Source organism: Prionailurus viverrinus, chromosome D1 (assembly GCF_022837055.1).
Source record: "Prionailurus viverrinus isolate Anna chromosome D1, UM_Priviv_1.0, whole genome shotgun sequence".
Lineage (NCBI taxonomy): Eukaryota > Metazoa > Chordata > Mammalia > Carnivora > Felidae > Prionailurus > Prionailurus viverrinus.
In genome coordinates, this window is record NC_062570.1 from 15,995,546 (window position 1) to 16,017,143 (window position 21,598).

Sequence of the window (21,598 nt, forward strand, 5' to 3'; positions counted from 1 at the left end):
AGACGGGACTCCCTGAGTGTTCTGATGCGGTCCCGTTTGAACACGGTTGTGCAGGAGCAGCAGCTTTCGGGATTTCGCAAGGGGAGGGCCGGGAGGATGTGGGTAGGAGGGGAGAAATGGCAGGGGAAGAAGGTGGGGGAGATGGAGAGTCGGCTCCTTGGAGTGAAGGGTAACTTGGAGAAGTTGGAGTGTGACCCAGGCCCAGGAGGAGGGGTAGGAACCAGGAGACAGCTGCCCTGAGAGCGCAGAAGGGGTTTTACGTGTTTCCAGAAGCCTAGAGGGGAGAAGGTGGCCAGAGACCAGAGACCAGAGACCAGAGACCGGGGCTGTTGGCACAGAGCTGTGCGGTCAAGGGCCAGGCCACGGAGGGCGGAGGGGGGGATGTTAGGAGTCCACCGAGAAGGCTTTGCCTCTGCTTCCAAACACTTTTGCCCTTACCTCGGCCATGGTCATTTCGAGGTTGGCTCTGAGGCACCCTTCCCCCACTCGCTCCTCGATCTCTGGGCTGCGAGAGGCCGGTCCTCTGCCCCTTTCTGTCCTTCCTCGCAGTGTGATGTGATGCCTTTGGCACCGCTCTGCCCTGGGTTTGAGTCCTCTGCTATTTTCTAGCCATGTCACCTTGCGTGTAGACGTACTAAGTATAGCAGAACCTTGGCCTCCCCATCTGTAAAAGTGAGAAAAGGATGCATATGTGGGGAGTTGTCCTGAAGATTCAGTCAGCTGGCATCCCTGGAATGCTTAGCTCGGGGCCAGACACAGGGTAGGTATTCAGTAAATGGTGGTTATTCTTACTAGTCTAGCCGGCTCTCTCATCGGTTCCCCCCACCCCCCACCCCACCTCCCCAGCTCTCTCAGGCTGGACTCAAACCCAGCCCCGCAACCCTTCCACTGCAGCGGGGTGTCCACACGGTGTGAGTGGGCCACAGGGCAGGGATGGGGAGGCTGAAGCCTTTGGTGAAGCTGGGAGGGCCCACGGAGGAGAAGGCGGTGAAGACTGGCACCTTCTATCTAACAGTCTTGGCTGGAAGGACAGGGGAAGCTTTGCCCTGGCCGGAGGGCCAAGGACACAATTTGCGCTTGGCCTGGTCTTTGGAAAGAAGTCCCCGAGGATGCTTGACCCCAAATCTCCACCTTCTCCCAGACTGTTTCTCGTCGCCAATAGGCGCTCGCCACCTCCCCTCTCCCCACCGTGGATGAATCAAATAAAGATGAATAGGGTGAAGGGGCACAGGGTACAGAGGCAAGCTGGGGAAGGCTGGGACTGAGTAAGAGGCAGAGGGACAGGAGCTGGCCCGTGCATGTCATGTTAATCTTCAGGCAAGCAAGAGTTAAGCCTCCTTCCAGCACTTGAATCTGAAAATGAGGCCTGAAGAGGGTCATTGTACTTAGGAGGCATCCAGAAGTATGCCCTGATGTATGAATCTTTCGACAACACCCTCAAGCTATGCTTGAATACCTTCCGGGATGGGGATCTCATTACCTCTGAGAAACTCAACCCTCTGCACGGCTCTGACTTCCATTGGATCTCTGTCTGTCTCTGCCCACCAGCCCTACTGTGTCGCCTCGGGGCACCACGGCACAAGTCTAATCCCTCACCCCGTGGCCACAGACCTGGCCACTGTCTCGGCCAAGAGCTGTGACACACGCTTCCCCTCCTGGTGGGATGAACCCTCTTCGGCTGCCCATGTGCCCACAGGAGGGGCTCGCAGTCCGTTGAGGCAAACAGCTCCCGGTCCCGTGCCACCTGTTTTATGGGCCAGTTGTCCCGGTTGAGAAGCAGAAGCAGCTGTGGTTGGGATAAAGGTGACTCTGTCAGGGCTGCGAGGGAAAGCCCCTCCCGTGGAATCCCAAGTAGCCCAGCTGAGCACCCAGTGCCCACGTGCCCCCTTCCCTAGCACTTCCTGGACGCTCAAAGGTCATTACTGCCAGAGAAAAGGAAGACCTCCAGTCTTTCTCCCTTTTCTAGCCAGAGGCCTCCTCAGCCCTACAGGGGAGGGGGCTCGTAGGCAAGGCCACCTGGGCCATCTGAGAAGAGCTCCCGCAGCGCCCTGCCAGCACGGACCCTCTGAGCCCTCCAGATGCCACAGAGGAGGGCCAGGGACCTAGTGGGGGTTCGTGCTCCTGTGTTTCAGGCCGCCCAGGCCCCAGGCCCCCGGGCATTGCCCAGCCCCCTCTCGCTGATGGCTTTTAGATACCACCCCCACCCCCGCAATATGAGAGGGAGACAAGTCACCTAAGAGGGGCCCACATACAAACCGACATGAGGCCAGTCACGCTATGGGGGTGAGGAACGCGACCCTGGGAACTGGAGCCAGGGGACGTGAGTCTTCGCGTCTGATGATGGGTCATCCTGGGGGAAGGCCTTACCTGGGGAGGAGAGACTTGGTTTCCCGCCCAGGCTCTGTCGCTAGCCAACTGTGTGACTCTGGGAGGAACACTTTCCCTCTCTGAATCTCAGTTTTGTAAACAGCCCTTACAGAAAGCGTGGGGGCCTCTTCTAGCTCAACCAGGCCCAGCGGGGGAGGGGCAGCAGGCTCCTGGGCCGATGTGCCCAGCTGTGCCCAGACTGTGGGAAGAATGGCAGGCCTAGACCTAGAGCCTGAGAAGAGATCCTGTCTTGTCCTTGACCCACCCTGTGGCCTTACGCCAATCACCGCCTTGTGGTCCTCAGCTTCCGCTTCAGGACAGTCAGGAGGCTTGGCCAGACGGTTCCCAAGACCCCGCCTGTCTCTGATGTTGTAAAGATCTACTCTCCCTTCCCGGTCCTTTTGGCCTTCAGGACTTGCCCTAGAGACTCTGAAAGCCCTCCAGCCACCACGTAGTCTCCTATTCCATGGCAGCAGGCCGTGGGCAGGAGGATGGGGTGCCTAAGCCCTGCAGGGGGCGCCAGCAGGAAGTGAAGGAGCCTTGGGAATTGAGAGACTCTTGCAGGGGCACCTCTATCTCAGTGGGGGGGGGGGGGGGTGGAGGGGGCAGGGAGGGAACAGGAAGCTGGTGACCAATTCTGAGCACCGGAATGGGAGCCAGCCCTTCCCCCACGAGGCAGCTCATTCTGCAACATCACAGCTACCTGCCCCCAGGCCCCAAGCACCCTGGGCTAAAGAACATCAATTTAAGGGAGATGCCTGAGCCAAATCCAACCCTCCCAGGAAGCAGGCCCAGCTCCAAAGTGCTCTGGGAGAAAAGCCCCCAAATGAGGAAGATGCTGACTCCACCCCAGAAAGAACCTGCCAGAATCCCCAGTGCCTTCTGCTGCTCCTCGGTCCACATCCCCTGCCTCAGTTTCCCTATTTGTTAACTAGAGAAGCACCCTCTCTGACATCCCATCCTTGGAAGGACCCAGGCGCTCTGGAAGACAGACATCCTCTTAAAGCAAGGTGTCTTTGGTTCTGTTAAACACCGGGCACCTCCCTTCTGGCTTCTCTCTCAGGTAGCAGCTGTAATCCTTGCCAAAGTTACAACTACCAATATCAGGATCCTTCTGGAATATTCTAAAACGCAGCTGACCACTAACCGCTGGCAAAGGCCTCCGGGTCAGCGGGGAGTAGACAGAAATGACAAAGGAACCAGAAGAAAAGTAGGAACCAGCCACGTCAGCATTTCTTTGCCATTCAGAAAGTTGAGGCTTTTCTTATCTGGTAAGCCCCTGGGCACGTGTGTGTGTGTGTGCGTGTGTGTGTGTGTGAGAGAGAGAGAGAGAGAGAGAGAGATGCAGAGGCATAAAAACAGGAAGCAAGAGAGAAAAAGACTGAGTGTGTCTGGAACAGTAGAGCTCCTGGGCCAGGGGGTCGTCTTCGGTCCTGAACTTATGGAGATTCGACTGCATGTAAATAGGATAGGGCGGCACTCAGACTGGACATGGACAGCCTGACCCTTCCCCACAGCGATCCTCACCCGTAAAGGTGCATCAGGGGAGTCTCTGACCAGCTGTCATCTACTTTCCCTGAACCCAGAGCAGGCAAAAGAAATGTCTGCCTAATCAGACACAGGTTAGAGAAAGGGGGCAGGAGGGATGGCCCCTCCACCCACGGAAAAAATAACATCAGTGTTAACAGTGGTGGGGACTTAAATGGTTGTCAGCATCCCAGAAATAACCAGGCGCCACCCCCAAGGAGTGCGTGTTCAGCCACCCTGTCCTCAGGGTGCTTTCAGGGTGGATGGAGTCCCCCAGGTTTCCGAGACAAGGCATACGGGGAAAGAGATAAGGCATTTGTCAACATGGGCAGAGCAGAAGGACCTCGTCCTTGCTGGGGACCCGGCAATGTCAGTGGGGTTACCAGGAAAGGAGCATCAGGGGGCCCCGTCAGGATCCTGGCAAAGCCTCTCCCGCTCTGCACGCACCCCCCCAAAAAGCCACACTCAAGGGATGTTCAGGGAGACGATCTGTTTATTGTAGCCAATAGATCCAACCAATGAGACAAACTGCAAAAGAAATGCGGCAGCTGGGCCCCCGAGGACCGTTGAAGTTTTTCTCCCCACCACCCCTTCCAACCACCCGGTGGCACGTAAAACCTAGAAGGTGCCTAAGTAGTTGGGTTTTCTCCTCCAAGTGCACAAAGAGCAAGAAGAACATTCTGTAGTTTGCCTTTGGTGAATCAACTCAAAACATTGAGAAATGATTGTTCCCCTCCCCCCCCACACCCAGTATAACTCGTGGGGTGGATGCAGTGAGATGTTGTATATCTGTGTATATATAATATATCTATACCTATATATAGACTATGTACAAATGCATCAGCAAGCTTCAATAAAGGAAGACATCAGCATGAGGCACAGCAGGAGACACAGGCTGTCGATCCTTAAGACAAGTAGCAAGGGAAATTTCTGGATTCACCCCTCCATCTAACTGCACCACGCCATTCCCATGGCCTGGGACTGTCTTTGGTGACCTGGCCAGTATTCTCAATTGTCCATCTGCTTAACCTGACCTTGTAAATACTTCCCAGCCCGGCTTCCCCAAGGGGACTTAGGAATCCAATTAATCAGCTTTTCCTTTTTATAAATTGGGAATCACTGTGATTAGTCCCCAGCGAAGGGGCGGATAGCTATTTTCAAAGCCAGTTTCAAGGCACCTCAAGGCATTTCAGTCCTGAAAAAATTGTACTTTGTTCTTATAAGCTAAATCCCATGGGTCGGCCAGCCCAGCTCTTTACAGGGGCCCTTAATTAGGAGGAAGAGACAGACAAGGAGTTCCAAGACCACAGGAGAGGCAGGGGCGGTTGAGAAAAACAGGAGACTGGACCCAGCCAAGAGCGCAGGGACGGAAACACGCAGCCAGAAGTGGGCTTTGCAGGGAGAGGACCAGCTTGCTGGTAGAAACTAGAAAGCAGGAGAGAGAAATAGCAGCCGTGGAAACATGTCACCGGTTTCCCACCTCTACTCGCGCAGAAGCCCCATTTGGTTCCCAACCTCATCGCCCTGGGGGAGGCAGCTCGAGGAGGCCCCTGGAAGAGATTCTAAGCGGCTGCAGGAGAAAGGGCGCATGGGGGTGGGCACCTGGGGCAGAGGTGGCTCCTGGCCCACCTCCATCCGCTCGGGCCTCTGAGGCCCCACTAGGTCAGGGCACTGCAAGGAAGGAACCCGGAAGTCTGGGGCTTCTTTACGGAGAGTTAGGACTTCTTAGAAGAAACCTAGGGAATCGTGCGAAAACTCCCCTAAATGTTAGGAGTCCTGGAAAAAGAAAGCTGCCCCACTTTTCCGATCCTCGGCACAGACTTTCACTGGTCCTGGGAGAGGAGAGCCCTTGAGGGGTTGCCGAAAAGTGAAATCTGCAAGCTGCAGAAGTGCGTCGCCACCTTGGTCTCAGCTGGCATGGGGTGCCCACCACCCGTCGCTCCCCTCTTCGCTGGTTGGCTCCAAGGATGGGCTGTGTCCGCCTGCCCCAGGCATCCTGGTGGCTTAGCCCACCCCCATTGGCAGTGTGTTGATTGGCAGTTAGGTACTGAGCTGGACTCACCTGACTCAGGCTGTCTGTCCCCCACGCTGTGCCCGCTCTTCCCGGTCTACCACCCTGTTCCCTGCGGTATCTTTTCCCCCCTTTCCATCCTTCCTTTCCTTCCCAGGGCCCGGATTCAGGACTTTCTTCCTTCTTCTCCAACTTCAGCCCTGGGAGCAGTGGCTGCACAGGTGGAATTAGATGCACCAAAGAAACCCCAAAAACAAAACAAGACAAAACAAAAAACTAGTCTTGGCCCCCACGGGGCTGACCTGCAGTTCCCAACTCGTCTATGGCTTCGTGTGCCTCCCTGGGGCCCGGCACAGTGCCAGGCACACGGGAGATGCTCAATGAACGGATGCTGAATTGGAATGAATTAAACGGAACCTGCCATATCGTTCTCGCCCCAAATCGGCTATCTGATGGGGAGAGGCAGAGGATGGTCCCCGACACTGTCCCAGTCCTGTCCTCGCCTCCTTTCCTCAGACTCATTCCTGCCCTGGGCACTGACTTCCTGCGCCTCGGTGGCCTCTGAGCTCCTGGAAAGGCTGGGAAGTGCTGAAGAAGGTCAGCCTGGGGGGGGGGGGGGGGGCGGGGGGCAGGAGTGGGGCCTTGCCAGCAGCTCTGCCCTCCCACTCCACCCCTCCATCCCGCCACCCCTCCACCCGGCCTCAATCACAGCCTGAAGCTGCCGCCCTGGGACAGCAGCAGGCCTGGACAGCCCGTCTCCCTCACCTCACCTCCCTCGTGGACCAGCCCGCAGAGGCTCTTCCCACCCAGAAAACCATGGCTCTGTTGGGTCAAACTGGAGACTGAGGAGCCAGAGGAGGAGACGGCGGGACCCTCGGTCTCTGCCAGTTTGAACCTCAGTTTCCCCATTTGTTGTGAGTGGCTTGCCTGGTTGGTCTCTGAGGGTCTTCCAAGGTAGTGTGCACGTCGGCAGCTCCTCTCTGTCTCGCTCCCTCTCCTGAGGCTTAAATAATCAGTCCCTTCCTGATGTGAGTATAATGGCAGTGAAAGTTGGCTCTCCATAAACGCTACTTGCGTCCCCACAGAGGGAGTCCCTGGGGCTGGGAAGGGAGGGAGCGACCACAGGATCTCAGAGGCTCCAGGAGCCCCCTCACACTTCCCTCAGGGCATTTCCTTCCCTGTTTTCTACCAAAAGCCAGCCCAAACCCTGCTAACTGGGAAAGTTTGAATGGAAGGCCTGAATGAAGCCCCCGCTCTGCACATCGGCTCCCCCATCATGGCTCCCACCCCTCCTTAGCCCCCCCCCCTTGGCCGCTCCCGGCCTGGGCGGAGTGAGGGTGGTCAGCCTGTGGGAGAAGGCAGCCTGCGGCCAACTCCACCTCACAATGGAGCCCCTGCCCCTTCAGACCTTAGCCGGCTTCGAAATTTGTCTCCTGTTAGTGGGTAACTATGGTGGGAAATGACCGCCACCTGGGACGCCACAACCCGCCCATGGCCCAGCTCAGTGACTCTCCGTACAAGGCCCACCAAAACTCCCAAGGGATTGGCAGCTGCCAGAAAACCCCCGAGGCCTCCCTGGTAGCAGCTCTGGACAGAGAGGGGGTGAGAGCAGTTTCCTGGGCCGGGGCTCGTCTCCACCTGCCCCCAGCCCCTGCTTGCTTTCAGTGCCCAGGAAATGCACGGTCCTCCCTTCAACGTGGCCTCCACCCAAGTGACAGGACCCATCGGCACCCCAGCCGGACCGGGCCAGCCGGCCTGGAGCAGCCGGGGAGCACGGCGATGCCACCGCCCAGGCTTTCTCGAGGGAGCACAGGAAAGCCCCTCTGCCACCCGCCGACCCTCCCTGAGGCCCCACCGGACCAGTCCACAAACCGGGCAGGCTGGACAGCTGACCTCCCCCTCCACCACTGCCCACCCTCCCCGCCTCTCTTTCCAGGACCCTCACACAGGCCTCCTGCCTCCCCTCCGGGACCGGCAGTCTGGAGCCCACTTCCCCCTCCCCCAGGGCCCACGTGTCCCACGCCCCAGGGCAGGTTTCCCCCGAATGAAAGAGAGGTGGGTCACTCTTGGTGCGGGGTGGGGGACGCGAAATGAGGGGCTCGGGGGGCCCCGGGTCGGCACTGGGAGCCTGGTTCAAGAGAAGCACACCAAGAGAGGGCAGGCAGGGCACACGGTGCGGGGCAGGGGGAAGAAGACAGGACGCGAGGGAGGGGCGGCCGGGCCGCCGCGTTACTTGGTGCCGTCGTCCGCATTGCCCTCTCCGTCTGTCTTGCCCTCCTCCTCTGTCTTCAGGTCATCCGTGCTGAGTTTCTGCTCTTTTTTCCTCCTCACGCACTTTACTACCATCAGCACCAAGATGACCACCGCCAGGAAGCCGCCCACGGAGGCGCCCACGATCACCGCCACCGTGGAGTCCCGCTCAGGGGGCTCTGGAGGACAAGAAACGGGCCCACTGAGCCCCGCGGCTGGAAAAGGGGGCCTCCCCCGCCGCCCCCTGCTCCCCACAGTATGTGCGGGCTGGTCCCCATGGAAAGAGCCCCATGGCTCCCCGTGGAAAGGACGTGGGTCAAAACCAAAATCAACCCAGGCCCTTGACCTCCACGGGCCGGCCCCCAAATCCCCGGGGCACCTAAAAGCCCCAGGGGATGACAGTGAGACGCGGGATTTAAGACCATGGATTTTGAGATCGAATAGACCCAAACCTGAGTCCTAACTGCACTCTTCGTTTATGGTGTGACCTTAGGTAACTGACTGATTTTCTCTCAGCCTGTCTCCTCGTCTGTAAAGTGGGGACAGTAACGATGCCTCCCCCGCTGAGGCATTTTTGCCGATGACCTGGGATAGCGCCCACGTCGAGGTCAGCCCTCTCACCGAGACATAGCGAGGGCCCCACGCACGAAAAGCCGCTATTTTCGGATGACGATCGCGACCGAGGTCGCGGTAAGGACTCTCCGAGACGCGGCCCCAGTCCCCAGGGAGCAGCGGAAGAAAAGCGGAGGCCTCCCAGCCGGCACAAGCCCCAGGAAGGGCACGGGCTCTCCAAGGGCGCCCCGAGGGCGGCCGGCTGGGTCGGGCTCCCCGCTCTGCCCACTCGCCCCTCACCTTCCATGAGGACCTGCAGATAGATCTTGCCGTGGCCCCGGTGGCGGTCGGGCGGGTTCATGATATAGCAGTTGTAGATGCCCTCGTCCTCGAGCTGCACGCTCCTCAGCGTCACCGACACATCGTACTTGCTGGGGTTCCCCGAGAACTCCACGCGGTCTCGGAAACGCTCCAGCTTCAGGTTGATGATCTTCATGCGGAACTGGAGGAACTGGGACAAGGGGCAGGAGGGGAGCTGGATGCATGAGGAGGTGTGAGAAGAGTGGGGGGGGGGGTCCACTCCCATGCGCCTGTCTTCCCGGAAGAGAGGCGGTTACCTCCAGGTCTCTGTCACCCTCCCGGGCCCCCCCACCCCCGGGCGGCACGACACGCCTTCTGCCAAAACCCTCCGGAGCAGACAGAGCCCCCCCCACCCCATCCCCGGGACCACCAGGGTCCTCATCCAGTGCAGGGACAGGTGGTGGGACATGGGGGCTTCACCCGCAAGGGCTCCGCCTCCTCTTTCACCCCCAGCCACCTCCTTCCCGGGACTCACCATCTCCTCAGAGCAGTTGCTGCACTCCTGGTAGGTCCAGTTCAGGGAAAACTGTTTGTGGTTCACCGTGTAGCAGGAGTTGAAGGTGCAGGGCAGGCGGGCGTCAGAGCCATTGAGGACGTTGAGAGTGGTAGGTACTGTGATCTCCATGCTCCGCGCTGGTGGCACTGCGGATGAAGCCGCAAGCTGGTAAGGAGTCTGGCCGGCAGGGCTGGGGACAGGGCGCAAGCCTTCTGCCCCAGGTGGGTGTGGAGAGAGCTCTGGCAGTGGGTGGGGCCCTTCTGGCTGAAACTAGGGAGTGGGGTCAGATGCGCCAAGCTCATAAGGGGCACCTGATGTGGCCCTTGGGTAGAGCAAGGCTGGCGTGGAGAGAAACCGACCCGTCTGTTGAGGCTGGGGCAGACAAGTGGCCCTAAGACTTTCCCAGGACCCTGTCTTGCAGCCATTCCATCCGGCTGTCCGGCGGTCCTACCACTGCCACCTGCTGGCTGAAGACCTCGGATGAGGGGCTCCGTTGTGCCGACCCCGGCTTTCACCTCCTTCCCCACCGCTTCCAGATGTCTCTGCTGAGCCGAAGCCCCTCCAGTGTCCCCCACGGGGTGGAAAGCCTTGAGGATGGATGGAGACTCAGAAGGCCTTGCTCTCTATACCCCAAGGTCAAAGGTAAGCAGTGTGCCCAGCCACCCCCCCCCCCCCCCGCTTATCCTCCCCACCCCCCACCGGCCCCTAGCAAACAGGAAAGAAGGCAGACAAGCAGCGGAAGGCTAGAGCCATCCCAGAAAAGTAGGTACAATTCCAAGGGACCAACTGATGGGTCTCCAAGGACAGGAGTCCCTTTGGGAGATGTCAGGCCTGGAAACGCCACAACAGGGAGCTGATACAGGCTGAGGGGGTGGCCGGGTGGGAACAGCAGGTTTCTGTCACATCCGATAAGCAGCACCAGACCTGGTCCAGAGGAGCTGGGTGCTGGGGCTGAGAAAGTTCTGTCCCACTGAGACATCCTAAGCAGAGCAGAGTCTAGGGGGAGGTGAGCGAACCCAGGCCCTTCCAGCCGAAGCTGCAGGGACCCTCAGAGGGCAGAAAGCCTGGGACACAAAATTTAAGGGGGCGCCCCCCCTCGGGATCAGGCAAAGACCTCCTTAAACCATATACCGTGGGCACCTCTCCGGCCTCGCCCTAGTCCTGACCTTAAGGCTTGGATTTTCTACCAATATCGTCAAAATGTCATCCCCAAAAGATCCCTCTTCTTTATAGGGGATAAACAGTGACGTTCAGCATCAGCCATTCATTCACTCATTTACCCGATATTTATAAGCCACCCACCACGCCGCCCCTGCACTTAGCCTAGGCCCTGGGGGACATTGCTGTGACAGGCAGCGTCACTGCTGCGACATGAAGCTTGTGTCCTAGGGAAGGCAACAGACATTAACAAAGAAAAAAATAATAATGTGACTTTAACCTTGGGGGCCAGAACTCAGAGTTAGGATTTTCTTTGGGTGACATACAAAGCCACCAGGGGCCTGGGGGCAGGGAATCGTGGGCAGAGGAGTGGCTAGGCGGCTACTGATACAGGAGTAGCATAGACCAGGAGACCCCGTGAGACACGGGGTCCCATGCTGCCTGCAGTCGGCTCGCAGAATGTGGACAAGCCCCTTCACCTTCCAAGCCTCGGTCCCTGGCTCTGCAAAACACGGCTGACCACACCCACCTCCTGGGGTTGCCACGGTAATTTTTCAAATTATGCAATGTAAATTGCATCTAAATGCATTGATGGACAGTGTGTCATCCTACATTCTCAAATTCTGCCCCCTAAACAGGAAGGCCTTCCAGGACAGTCTCCTCCCGGCAGAGGGCAGCCCCTTGGAGTTCCCCCAGGTCTGGCACACAGCCCAGGCCCGGCAGCGGAGGCCCTGCAGGGCCCTTGTTTTTCACGCTGCTGCATAGCACAGGCCTGCCGGGCCCCACCACACCAGCAGCCGCACCGCAGCCTGGAAGCCTTCTGTTCAGCCCATCCCTTAGGATGCAGTGGCTCGTGGGCAGGACGCTGACGAGCAGGAAATGCAATAAAATGCTGGCCGTAGAGGTCACGACTGAGCCTTCGGTGGAGGGATTAGGGGTGCGGAGCCCCCTGCAAGGCCAAGGCTTCGGGGTGTGGGCTGAACACTCACCAGGGGATTACGAGCTGGGGACGCCGGGTGGGCCGGCTGAGAAGAACAAAGCCCAGTTCCCCCATCCCCGCTTTCATCACCATTATGAAAGCACCTAGCACAGCACCGGGCAAGGAGGAGGTGTGCAGAAAATGCCATTGCCGCCCCCGCTCTGCAGAGGCAGAGAGATCTGCAGGGAAGGAACCTGGCAGGGCCTTGTCCTGAGCTTACCTCTTATCCGAGGACGGCCCTGCTTCTCTAGCCCCTTCCAAGTTCTGCTACCTTCCCAGGGCCCCCTACCCCCAAAAGAGCCTCCAGGTGACCCCAGAAACCAGGTGCTGTGAATCGGGCTGACCTATCCCTGGCCCCTTTCCCACCCCAGCCCACATCACTCAGATTAGAACTTGAACGCCACAGGGCAGCTCCCTCCATGGGGAAGGAGCCAGCACCCTGCCGCATGGAAGGACAGAGCTGTGGGGAGGCCTTTTCTGGCTGGCAGGAGGGGAGCAGAGGTGCAATGCAGGGTCCCTCTCCCGCACCCCTGCAGCAGGCGCCGGGAGGAACACGCGTGCCCTCTAGTGGTCAGAGAAATCTAGCAAGTCCCAACGGCAGAGAGAGGGTTGAAATCACCAAACTAGTGAAAGCCAGGGACAAGCCGGGGCCAGAAGGTGGTTCCTGACTCCAAGGCGCCCACCTCAGCCTGAGTCCCCACCGGGGCTTTAGGCCTTTCACGGATCCAGGCTCCCATTAAAGACGAGGGAGCCGTCGTGCAACAAGGTCAGAGCTGTGAGCAAAATCCTGATAAATTCTGCTGCTTCCGGAAAGTAGCCGAGTCCACCACGAGGGCCACAGAAAGGATTTCACAATAACAAAGTGCTTATTTACCGCAGGCCAGATGCTGTTTTATGCATTCCTCATTAGATGCACGCAGGCCTCATTAGATACGTACAATAACCCTAACACCACCCCACTTTCCAGAATATGCAATTGAGCAGAGAGGAGTTACGGGAAGAGCCCAAGTGTATAGCTAGTAAGTGGCAAAGCTCAATTTGAACCCAGGCTGCCAAGGTTCCAGACAGGGGTGAGGGGTTGGGGCTGCGTGAGGGTGTGACAAAGCCAGGGACCAGGCCTCCTGCCGTCTCCATGGCAGACCCCGCCCCAAACTGCCAGCCCCCAGCTCAGGGCAGGCTGGCCAGAGGAGAATGGGCCTATTTAAAGGAACCTCCATACAAGGAAGCCCAGTCCTCCACCAGGTCTGGGTCTCGTGATTACCAACTCACAGAAAGGAAATGGGGATCAACAGGGGCGCGGTAAGGATGTGGCTTCTGGTCTTAGTTCCAAAACATCACCGGTGCCCAGCCCTCCCCATTTTCTCCAGGGCGCATCTGGGCACCCCAGGCCCCCTGTTATCGACTGTTCTAACTGACCCATCTCTCGGCGATCACAAAAATTTGCTCACCTCCGGCTGAGCCCTGTCTCCTGCAAAGACAGAAGTGAATTCTCCCACTCCTCTTTCCAACCCTACAGCCCCCTATGAGGTAGGTTGATTTGCTTCTTGCTTGAAAGAGAGAGAATGTGTCTAAGTAGAGAATGTGTCCCCCCAACCTTCTGAGCGCACTGTCTCCTGCATCCCAGGAGAGTGTGGCACCCAGATCCTGCCTCCTGCATTCAGACCCTCCCCCCGTGCCAGGATCTCCCCCTCCAAGCCCAGTCTAGCCACCCCACCCCCACCCCCACCCCGCGCAGCATGAGCAAGCTGTCCTCATCACCCCTCCGCTGGCTCCCTGTTGCTTTCGGGATCACGCGCAGGCTCCTGGGCACAGCTTCCAAGCCCTTTGCCATCTGGGGCCAACCTAGGTCCTGGCCTCCTCTCCCGCCAGCTCCTGATTCCATGCTTCCTCCACTTCAGTGATCCCTGACTTCTTACTTTTCCCAGCAACTCCACCTTCTCTCACCCCTCCAGGCCTCTGACATTCGTTTTTAATTCCGTTCAGGAAACTCGTCCACCCTTCCGCACCCCTTGTATAGCCTACACTTGCCGGCTTATAAGGCATACCTCCGCGGCAGCGGCCCGTCCCTACCGCATGACCGGGAGGCAGAACGGCATAGTGGCCAAGTGGTCTGATCTCAGGCGAGGTAGTTAACCTTCCAGACCTCAGTTTTCTCATCTGTTAAAAGTGGGGGGGGGGGGGGGGGGGCAATAATAGAACCTAACTCCTCGGGCTGCTGTGAGGAGTAAGTGGCTTGCTAACATGTAAAGCTCACAGCTGCCTGGGACGTAGTCAGCGCTTGACAAAGTTTAGCTGCTGTTATTGTTATCGTTGTTATGATTGTTATTATTATGACAGCACCTATGATGTGGCGTTGTTATTGTTTATGTGCCTGTGTCTCTCAGGAGGCTCCAGGGCTGATTTTTAGTCATCTCGGTGTCCCTGGACCCAGAACAGTGTGTGACACACAGATGGGCACTCCGTAAAAGTCTGCAGAAGGAAGGAAAGGCACTCTCCCCTCTGTGTCTGGATCCCTGCCCCCAGCAGCAAAGTGCAGCGGGCGTGACTGAGGGCCAGACTCCACTTTCTAGGCCTTGCCTGACATAACCCAGACTTTGGTAACCAGGCTGGGGCTGCGGAGCCAATGGTCGTAAGAAAAACTCTGGGAAGTCCAGTCATGTGGATTGCTTCTAGCTAAAAACTAGTCCCACCTGTTTCTGTTGTGTGTGCAGCAGGTTGCCCAGCCGGTCCCCTTCCCCGTGACCAGCTGTATAGTCATTCTCACAAACCCTGCCCCTGATGCAGCCCCTCCCTTGTCATTTGTTCCTCCATCTTGGAGACCGATGCCATTACGACCGCCAAAGTTCCATCTTCCACCTGAACCCCTTAGCCTTGGAATGCCAGAGCATACCCCATCTTAGCATCCGTCAAGTTCGAGTTCAAGATCCCCATTTCTGCATTCTCTACCACCCAGGTTCGCCAAGGCTCTAACTCCCTCCCACCACGACCTCACAACCCCCACTCCCTGACCTCTTCCCTCCAGACCCCATCCTCCCCTAAGACACACCCTGGTCCTGGTCCCAGAGCCGCCTTCCTTTCTTCACTCTCACAAGACTGCCCCCGCCTGCAGGAAGCTCTCCTTAACTCCAAAAGGAGTCACCTGTCCTCCATCCCTGGCTCCTTACACACAGGCCATCCACCCAATTCCTCATCTTTTTGCCTGCCCTTGATTGAGATTCTTTGATCAATTATTGTTAATATAGCAGTACCGCTTCTTGAACGTTGGGGGCAGTAGAATTCAACAACTAAGTACCCGCAGTCAGACAAAAGGTTCAAATCTCAGCTCGTCTTATTCTAGTCGTGTGACTTCAAGTTATTTAATTTCAGTCATTTGGTTAATTTCTCTGCGCCTGTTTCGTCATCTGTCACAGGAGGATCGTAACAGTGTCTACCTCGCACGATTACCGATTATCGCGAAGACTAAATAAGATACACAGCGCGCGGGTGCTTGAAAACATTCACAAAGTTCAGCTATTATTGAGCACCTGCTTTGTGCCAGACTCACAAAACACACCCAGGCACTCTCCAGTTTACCCATGAAAGAACCGAGGCTCAGGAGGGTCTAGTCACTTGCCTATGCCCATGAAGTAAATGGCCAAGATGGCTTTAAACCCAGATCTGATTCCCAGGCTCGCCCTCTTTGTACTGCCCGAGCTTCCACAACATTCCTGCTCTGTTGTTAATATGTCCAGTAACTCAGCAAAGCCAACAGGCCATATCATACAAGCTGCCAGGGGCTCTGTGTTGTCTCTGTCTAGCACTCTTGCCCAATATCCAACACAGCAAACCAAGAAACAGAGAAACAGAGAGGGAGGGAAGGAGGGAGGGAAGGAAGAAGGGAGGGAGGGAGGGAGGGAAGAAGAGGGATTTTGCGATTGGGAATATCCCCACTGACAATCCTTGGACTTGACCAACTGCTACACCAGCAATGAGTAAGTTTAGGAGCAAGAATGAAACTACCCACAAAGCAGGCTTGCAAATAACTTTGGAGCCCACCTCCTCACCAGGAAGTCATGAGGGGTCAAGTAAGAAATCAACATTTGGATCACTTGACATGGCAGTCTCCAAGGCTGGGCTGGTCTTGAAGCCACACTCAGCCCATGAGTTCCTTTTTTTCTTCTTCTTCTTCTTTTTCTTTTTTTCCTGATTCCTTCACCTGACCCCTCCCCCACTCCATCTGGCCCAAGTCAGAGGCCACCATCAGCTTCAGAAAGTGTCTCCCCAATACAGAGACCATACCCCAAGCCAACTTGCCAACTGCACCCCCACACATTTCAACAAATCAATGGTACAGATTTCCAGGAAACAAGACCCAGACTCAACTTTCTACCCCCGGCTCCCCCAAGCATTCTTTCCTAATATCCTAAATCCACCAGCTTCCAAAGATCAAGGTCCACAAAAGAAGCCCCTTAAGGGAGCATTAAGGCCCAGGACCCCACATTTGCAGCAGCTGAAAAAAAATCCACGAGGAGACTTGGCAGATCAACCTATCTTTTGCCCCCACCCCCACATAAGTCCGTTTTAGGGAAATCCAAAGAAAAACCGCCCCCTGTGATAACTGTCACCCCCAAGGAACACTCAGATCCCCCGACCCAACATTTCTGTGGCCAAGTCACACCCGCGTTATGCAGTCCTCAGCAATGTCTCCCCCGGTCCCCCGGTACCTCCCTTCCCAAGGACAAGAAGGGAAACTCAAGCAATGTCTTCCTTTCTGCCCCCCAGCCCCCACCCTCTTCCAGCTGCGGCTACACTTCTGGACCCTCAGGAGCATGCAAATGTGTCGTCTAACTTACCCAAAGAGAAAAAGAGACTGAGCCCCGTGAGACTGAAGGCAGGGCGAGGTAGCCAGGCATCTCTGTGCATTTTCAGAGACTGAGATGTTAGTCGGGTGGGATATGGGAGAGGGTGGTTTGAGGGGCCGAGGGCTACAAGGGAGGAATGGTTAGATGCTAAAAAAAAAATGCACAGATGTACTTCAAAGACACATACAACATTAAGGAAGCTTTATTTCCATCTCTCTAATATGGCCGGCTTATATGTTGCTGCTAAAAAGAGAGAGGGAGTGTGTAAGGGAGAGAGAAAAAAGGGGGATGGAGTAAATTTTGTGGTTGGTGGATTTTGAAAAGCAGGTGGGAGGGCATAAAAAAAGTCTTTCTGAAAAGGACAAAGTTCCCAGGAATTTTTCCCCTCAAAAACAAGAACTAAAGCAAATCCTGCTTTTCTTCTTCTTCTTCTTCTCCCCCTGAATGACTGTTGGGTTTTGAAAGCTGTTAGAGGAGCTCATTCATTTCAAAACTGCTGTGAAGGGGGGAACTCTTTTTGTCATTTAAAGACACCCAAAAAAGGACATGTTTGTTTTGTGTTATTTGGAAAGGGTTCAGGGAAGTGAGTTGGAGAGATTTTCAGGAAGTAAGGGCTTCCTCATTTTTCTACCATTTCCACTGAAAACAGAACATGTCAAAACAGGCTGATGCAAAACCACCCGAGACTTTAAAATCCAATGTAATACGAACCTTTGGGAATCCTGATACCCGATCAAATCAACAGTGAAAAGACATTTTTTGAGACAATTGGGAAAAAATAAATAGGGACTGGGTATTAAATTATATTAATAATAATTCTTGGGGCTCCTGCGTGGCTCAGTCGGTTGGGCGTCCGACTTCGGCTCAGGTCATGATCTCGCTGCTTGTGGGTTCGAGCCCCACGTCGGGCTCTGTGCTGACAGCTCAGAGCCTGGAGCCTGTTTCGGGTTCTGTGTCTCCTTCTCTCTGCCCCTCCCCTGTTCACGCTCTGTCTCTGTCTTAAGAATAAATAAACATTAAAACAAATTTTTTTAAATAATAATAATTCTTAATTTTGTTGAACGTGGTAACAATATTGTGGCTTTGTTCTTGCACATCTTTATCTGTTATACATACTGGAGTGTTTATAGGTGAAATGATACGGTGACTGGAATTTGCTTTAAGATACACCAGGGGGAAAAAAATGGGGGAGGTGACACAAGACAGGGCATCGCTGTTGATTATTGAAACCGGCGACCGTTGCAAAGGGCTCATTGTACAGGTCTCTCTTCTGATGCGTCTGTTTGAAAACTTTTGGAAAAGGAAGGCAGAAATCAACAAGGAGGAGAACTTGGGGTGAAGTCCCAAGATGGCCCTGAACACAGCAGGTGGCCCCAGCTCTTCTGGGGAGACATTTAAGTAGAACAAAGACTCCTGTGTGGCAGTCCCTCACACTTGCGATGGGCCATTGGGCCATGGGCAAGAGGAAGCAATTAAAATCCTTATGCGCTAATTCTGTGCCAAGAACTTTACATGTGACATCTCAACTGAACTGTAACTCTGGGCCAGGTGATTTCTTCTTCTCCTTTTTTCACTGTAAATTAGGAAACTGATGATGTGGGAAACAGAGGCAGAAGGAAATGGCAGATGAAATGAAATGTCCTGGGGGTGCCGGGGTGGCTCAGTCGGTTGAGCGTCCGGCTCTTGATTTTGGTCACGATCTCACAGTTCACGGGATCCAGCCCCACACAGGGCTGCACACTGACAGCACGGAGCCTGCTCGGGATTCTCTCTCTCCCTCTCTCTCTGCCCCTCCCCTGCTAGCGCTCTGTCTCTCAGAATAAATACATTAAAAAAATTAAATTCCCTTATAACCTGCAGCCCATTGATAAATACTTGAGGCAGGCGGAGTAGAACATGCCTCCAGGAACTCCCTTCTGTCTTAAGGTTCATGCTTTGCTAGAGGGAAAAACGACCTGAGCTTGACAATAGCTAGGCCTCCGCTCTCCTGTGAGTCTTCTTTAGTATATAAACTTTGGAAACTCCCCCTTGCCTTTGCCTCCCCTGGCTCCCAAGTCTATAATCAGTCTCTCCTCACGGTCCCGGGGCAGCTCTTTCTGCCCAGGGTCCCGTCCCCATGCTTTAACGGGTCACCTTTGCTGGCACCGAAGACGTCTCGAGAATTCTTTCTTGGCCATCAGCTCTGGACTGCCACCCGTCCCAGGCCCCGTCGCTGCGGCGGACAGAACCGAACCCACCCCAGTTTACGTATGGCCGTCAAGGGCAGAGGCAGAGGCAGGACGCAAGCTGAGGCCTAGTGTGAAACACTGGGTTCTCCCGGTACTCTACACGGCCCACGGCGGAGACGCAAGTCCTTCTCTCGGGGTGTTCAGAGGCGCGGGGAAGAGAAGAGCGAAGACCGGAAGGAAGGGACGTAGCAAGGAACCTTTGCATAGGATGCAAGAGGAAGGTGCCCCAAGCAGGGTGTGGAGGAACCGAATGGGAGCTCGGAGCAGCGCTTGGCTCATGAGCGGACACTCCACACACGGGTGACGCAAAGCTGCCCAGGAGCCCGCCCGAACGAATGAACGAGCGACCGAATGAATGAAGGAACAAGCGAGCGAACGACCGAGTGAATGGATTGGAAGAGGAAATGGGGAAAAGCAGACATCATCGTGAAGGCAGGAAAATCTAGCCGCAGCCACTAGGCTGGGAGAGGCCAGGTGGCCAGGGTTGGGTGCCAGTCGCTGGAGGCAGAGGGGTAGAGAGAGAGGAGGGGCGGCCTAGGGAAAACTGTCCTCCAGTGGCCACGGCCGGTCCCCATCCCTGCTGCCATCTGGCCCCGGGCCTCCTTGCTGCAGCGGCCGGGCTCCCAGGTGTGCCGGGAGGGAGAGGAGGGAGACACCTCGCCACCAGCCCGGGCCCTGCCACCAGCCCGGGCCCTCCGCTCTGCCGGTCCCGGTCTGTGTCTGCGGAACAGCCACTCAGCCACCCGTGCTGCCGCAGGCACATGTCAGCCAGAGAGTTTTGGTTTGACGTAGCCGGCCTCCTCCTTTTCCTTAATGCAGTCGAGGGAGCCCAGAGGCTCAGGGAAGCAGCTTACTCGGCTCAATGGGTCTCACACAGGGACCAGAAACTTCTATCCTGGCTGGGGACATAAGATAAGACACGACTCTCTGCTTCTCTCCAAAATGTGGCTAAGAGAAACCAGGTGCGTGATTTATAACAGGACGGCCTTTGAGCGACTCAGTCCTCCAGGACTCAGGGTCAAACGATCAGGGGGGCGGTGGCCTGTGGCAGGGTCCCGCGGGAGGAGACAGACCTGACAACCGTTCATGGCTCACTCGGGCCTCCCAACGCCCATTTGCTCCAAAAGCATAAAGTTTCCCCAGGAGCCAGTAAAAGGCTGGGAAGCTGAAACTCAAAGAGGTATTTTGCAGAGTACAGACACCAGTATCAAAGATGGGCTATTTGAGGAGTGAAGCCCTGCTTTTGGCATTTCTACCCGGTGCCATTTACCCCTAACTTTTTGCTGGACAACACCCAATCACCTACCCTGCTGGGAGAAGCAGTGTTCTAAATAACCCAAAGGAAGGTGGTTTCCTTTCACCCTTGGAATGCCTCACTGAGGCTACCGAGAGCCTCCCTAGGTAGTTCACCGGAAAGCCTGACTTCTCGACGTGTGGTTGGTCCTTGGACCGGCACCCTCGGCATCACATGGGAGCTCCTTAGAAATGCAGACTCCCAGGCCGCACCTCACACCCAAGAAACCACAATCTGCATTTTTAATAAGATCTCCGGGTGATTCTTGAGCACATTGAAGTCCTGACTTCAACTCGTATTAAAAGGTTGGCATCCCGTGAGCCATGGGCGGTGAGAAGCCAGGTTCGGGGGTTGGGGAGAAGGGATTGGTAAGCAGGGACAAGCTTAGGAGGAAATGCTGGTCTCAGGATCTGCAGAGCACCCAGCTGCCCGATGAGAAACCACCAAGGAAGGGACTCATCATTACTCACCTCTCTTCTCCGCCCCGTGCCCTTATGCAGCCATTGCACACCAGGTGGTTTCTCTGACCCAGGACTTCACACCTTGGTGTCCTTGCCTTCGCTGTCTCCTCTTCCCGGAATGCCCTTCCTCTCTGGTCTGTTCAGCAACCTCCTAGTCTTTCTTCAAAAAGCGGCTACCAACTCACCCGCTCTTTGTCTTCTTCGTACCTCTTCTCTCTACGCAGAGACGCAGAGATGTAGAGATGTAGAGATGTAGAGACGTAGAGACGTGGACGCCTGTGACGCGGGGTACATTCACTCGTTTGTTTATCAACTCTCTCGCTCAGCAAACTCAAATATCTATTCAGTGTCCCCCATGCACTAGGACTAGAAGCTAGAGACTCCGACATGAATGAGATGGAGCTCACCCTCCGAGAGCTCACGTTCTAGATAGGGAGACAAAGGTATAAGCGCCCCTCTCCAGGGGGCACAGGAACAAAGGCACGCCTGGTATTGCCTGGGTGTCAGAAAGTATTGTCACCTTTTGTTTACACATCTTACCCCCCCAACTAAACTACAGCTCTTTAAGGACAGAGACTGGGTCTTATTTAGAGTTTGAGCTAAGCCTCTACTGGTCCCTGAGCACATGAGAATAAATGTCTACATCTGGGGAAAGGGCAGAAACTCCGTCAGCCAGAACTTATGCGGCCAAGGCATGGTAGGACCCGAACTGGAGGCCTGCCGGTACATGCTGTTCCACGCCATTTCCGGGAATCCTATTTAACAAGGGATGGACCCACGTGGTCGCAGAAGAGATGTAAAGAAAAGACACACAAAGCAGGATCTCTAAAAGCTTACGATCTCTTGGAGAAAATAAAGCCTCACACTCATAAAACAAACAGAGAACATGAGGAGATAAAATCTGGTAAGTGTAGAGACATCTGGGAAGATGGGAGAAATAATCCACTCAGGCAGGACTGAAGCAGGGCCTTGAAAGAACGTTGATTTGGGCAGGGAGAAAGGGAAAGGGAGTTCCAGGCAGGGAGACACCCAGAGCAAAGGCTCAGAAGCAAGAAAGACAAAGGTATATGGAGC

At 55.7% G+C, this 21,598-nt stretch overlaps 1 protein-coding gene and 1 long non-coding RNA gene across 2 annotated transcripts; one reads left to right on the forward strand and one right to left on the reverse strand.

Moving 5' to 3' along the window:
• Positions 1–4,369: 4,369 nt before the first annotated feature.
• Positions 4,370–16,795, reverse strand: SCN2B (sodium voltage-gated channel beta subunit 2). Its single transcript, XM_047878101.1, has 4 exons — positions 16,533–16,795; positions 9,543–9,709; positions 9,008–9,218; positions 4,370–8,334 (listed from the first exon to the last, which is right to left on the reverse strand). The coding sequence occupies exons 1-4, from the start codon at positions 16,600–16,602 to the stop codon at positions 8,135–8,137; spliced, it is 648 nt and encodes a 215-aa protein (XP_047734057.1). The 5' UTR covers positions 16,603–16,795; the 3' UTR covers positions 4,370–8,134.
• On the forward strand, positions 9,735–11,525 carry LOC125176528 (uncharacterized). Its single transcript, XR_007156297.1, has 3 exons — positions 9,735–10,205; positions 11,169–11,267; positions 11,360–11,525. It is a non-coding gene; the product is annotated as an uncharacterized LOC125176528 (long non-coding RNA).
• Positions 16,796–21,598: the final 4,803 nt, after the last annotated feature.

What these genes read in the sequence shown, in the direction of transcription:
- SCN2B (XM_047878101.1), bottom strand. Translation starts at nt 16,602, where the DNA reads ATGCACAGAGATGCCTGGCTACCTCGCCCTGCCTTCAGTCTCACGGGG. An exon ending in CAGTCTCTTTTTCTCTTTGG is followed by an intron (nt 9,710 to 16,532) that starts GTAAGTTAGACG and finishes CTTCATCCGCAG; the next exon opens with TGCCACCAGCGCGGAGCATG. An exon ending in TCTGCAGGTCCTCATGGAAG is followed by an intron (nt 8,335 to 9,007) that starts GTGAGGGGCGAG and finishes CTTGTCCTCCAG; the next exon opens with AGCCCCCTGAGCGGGACTCC.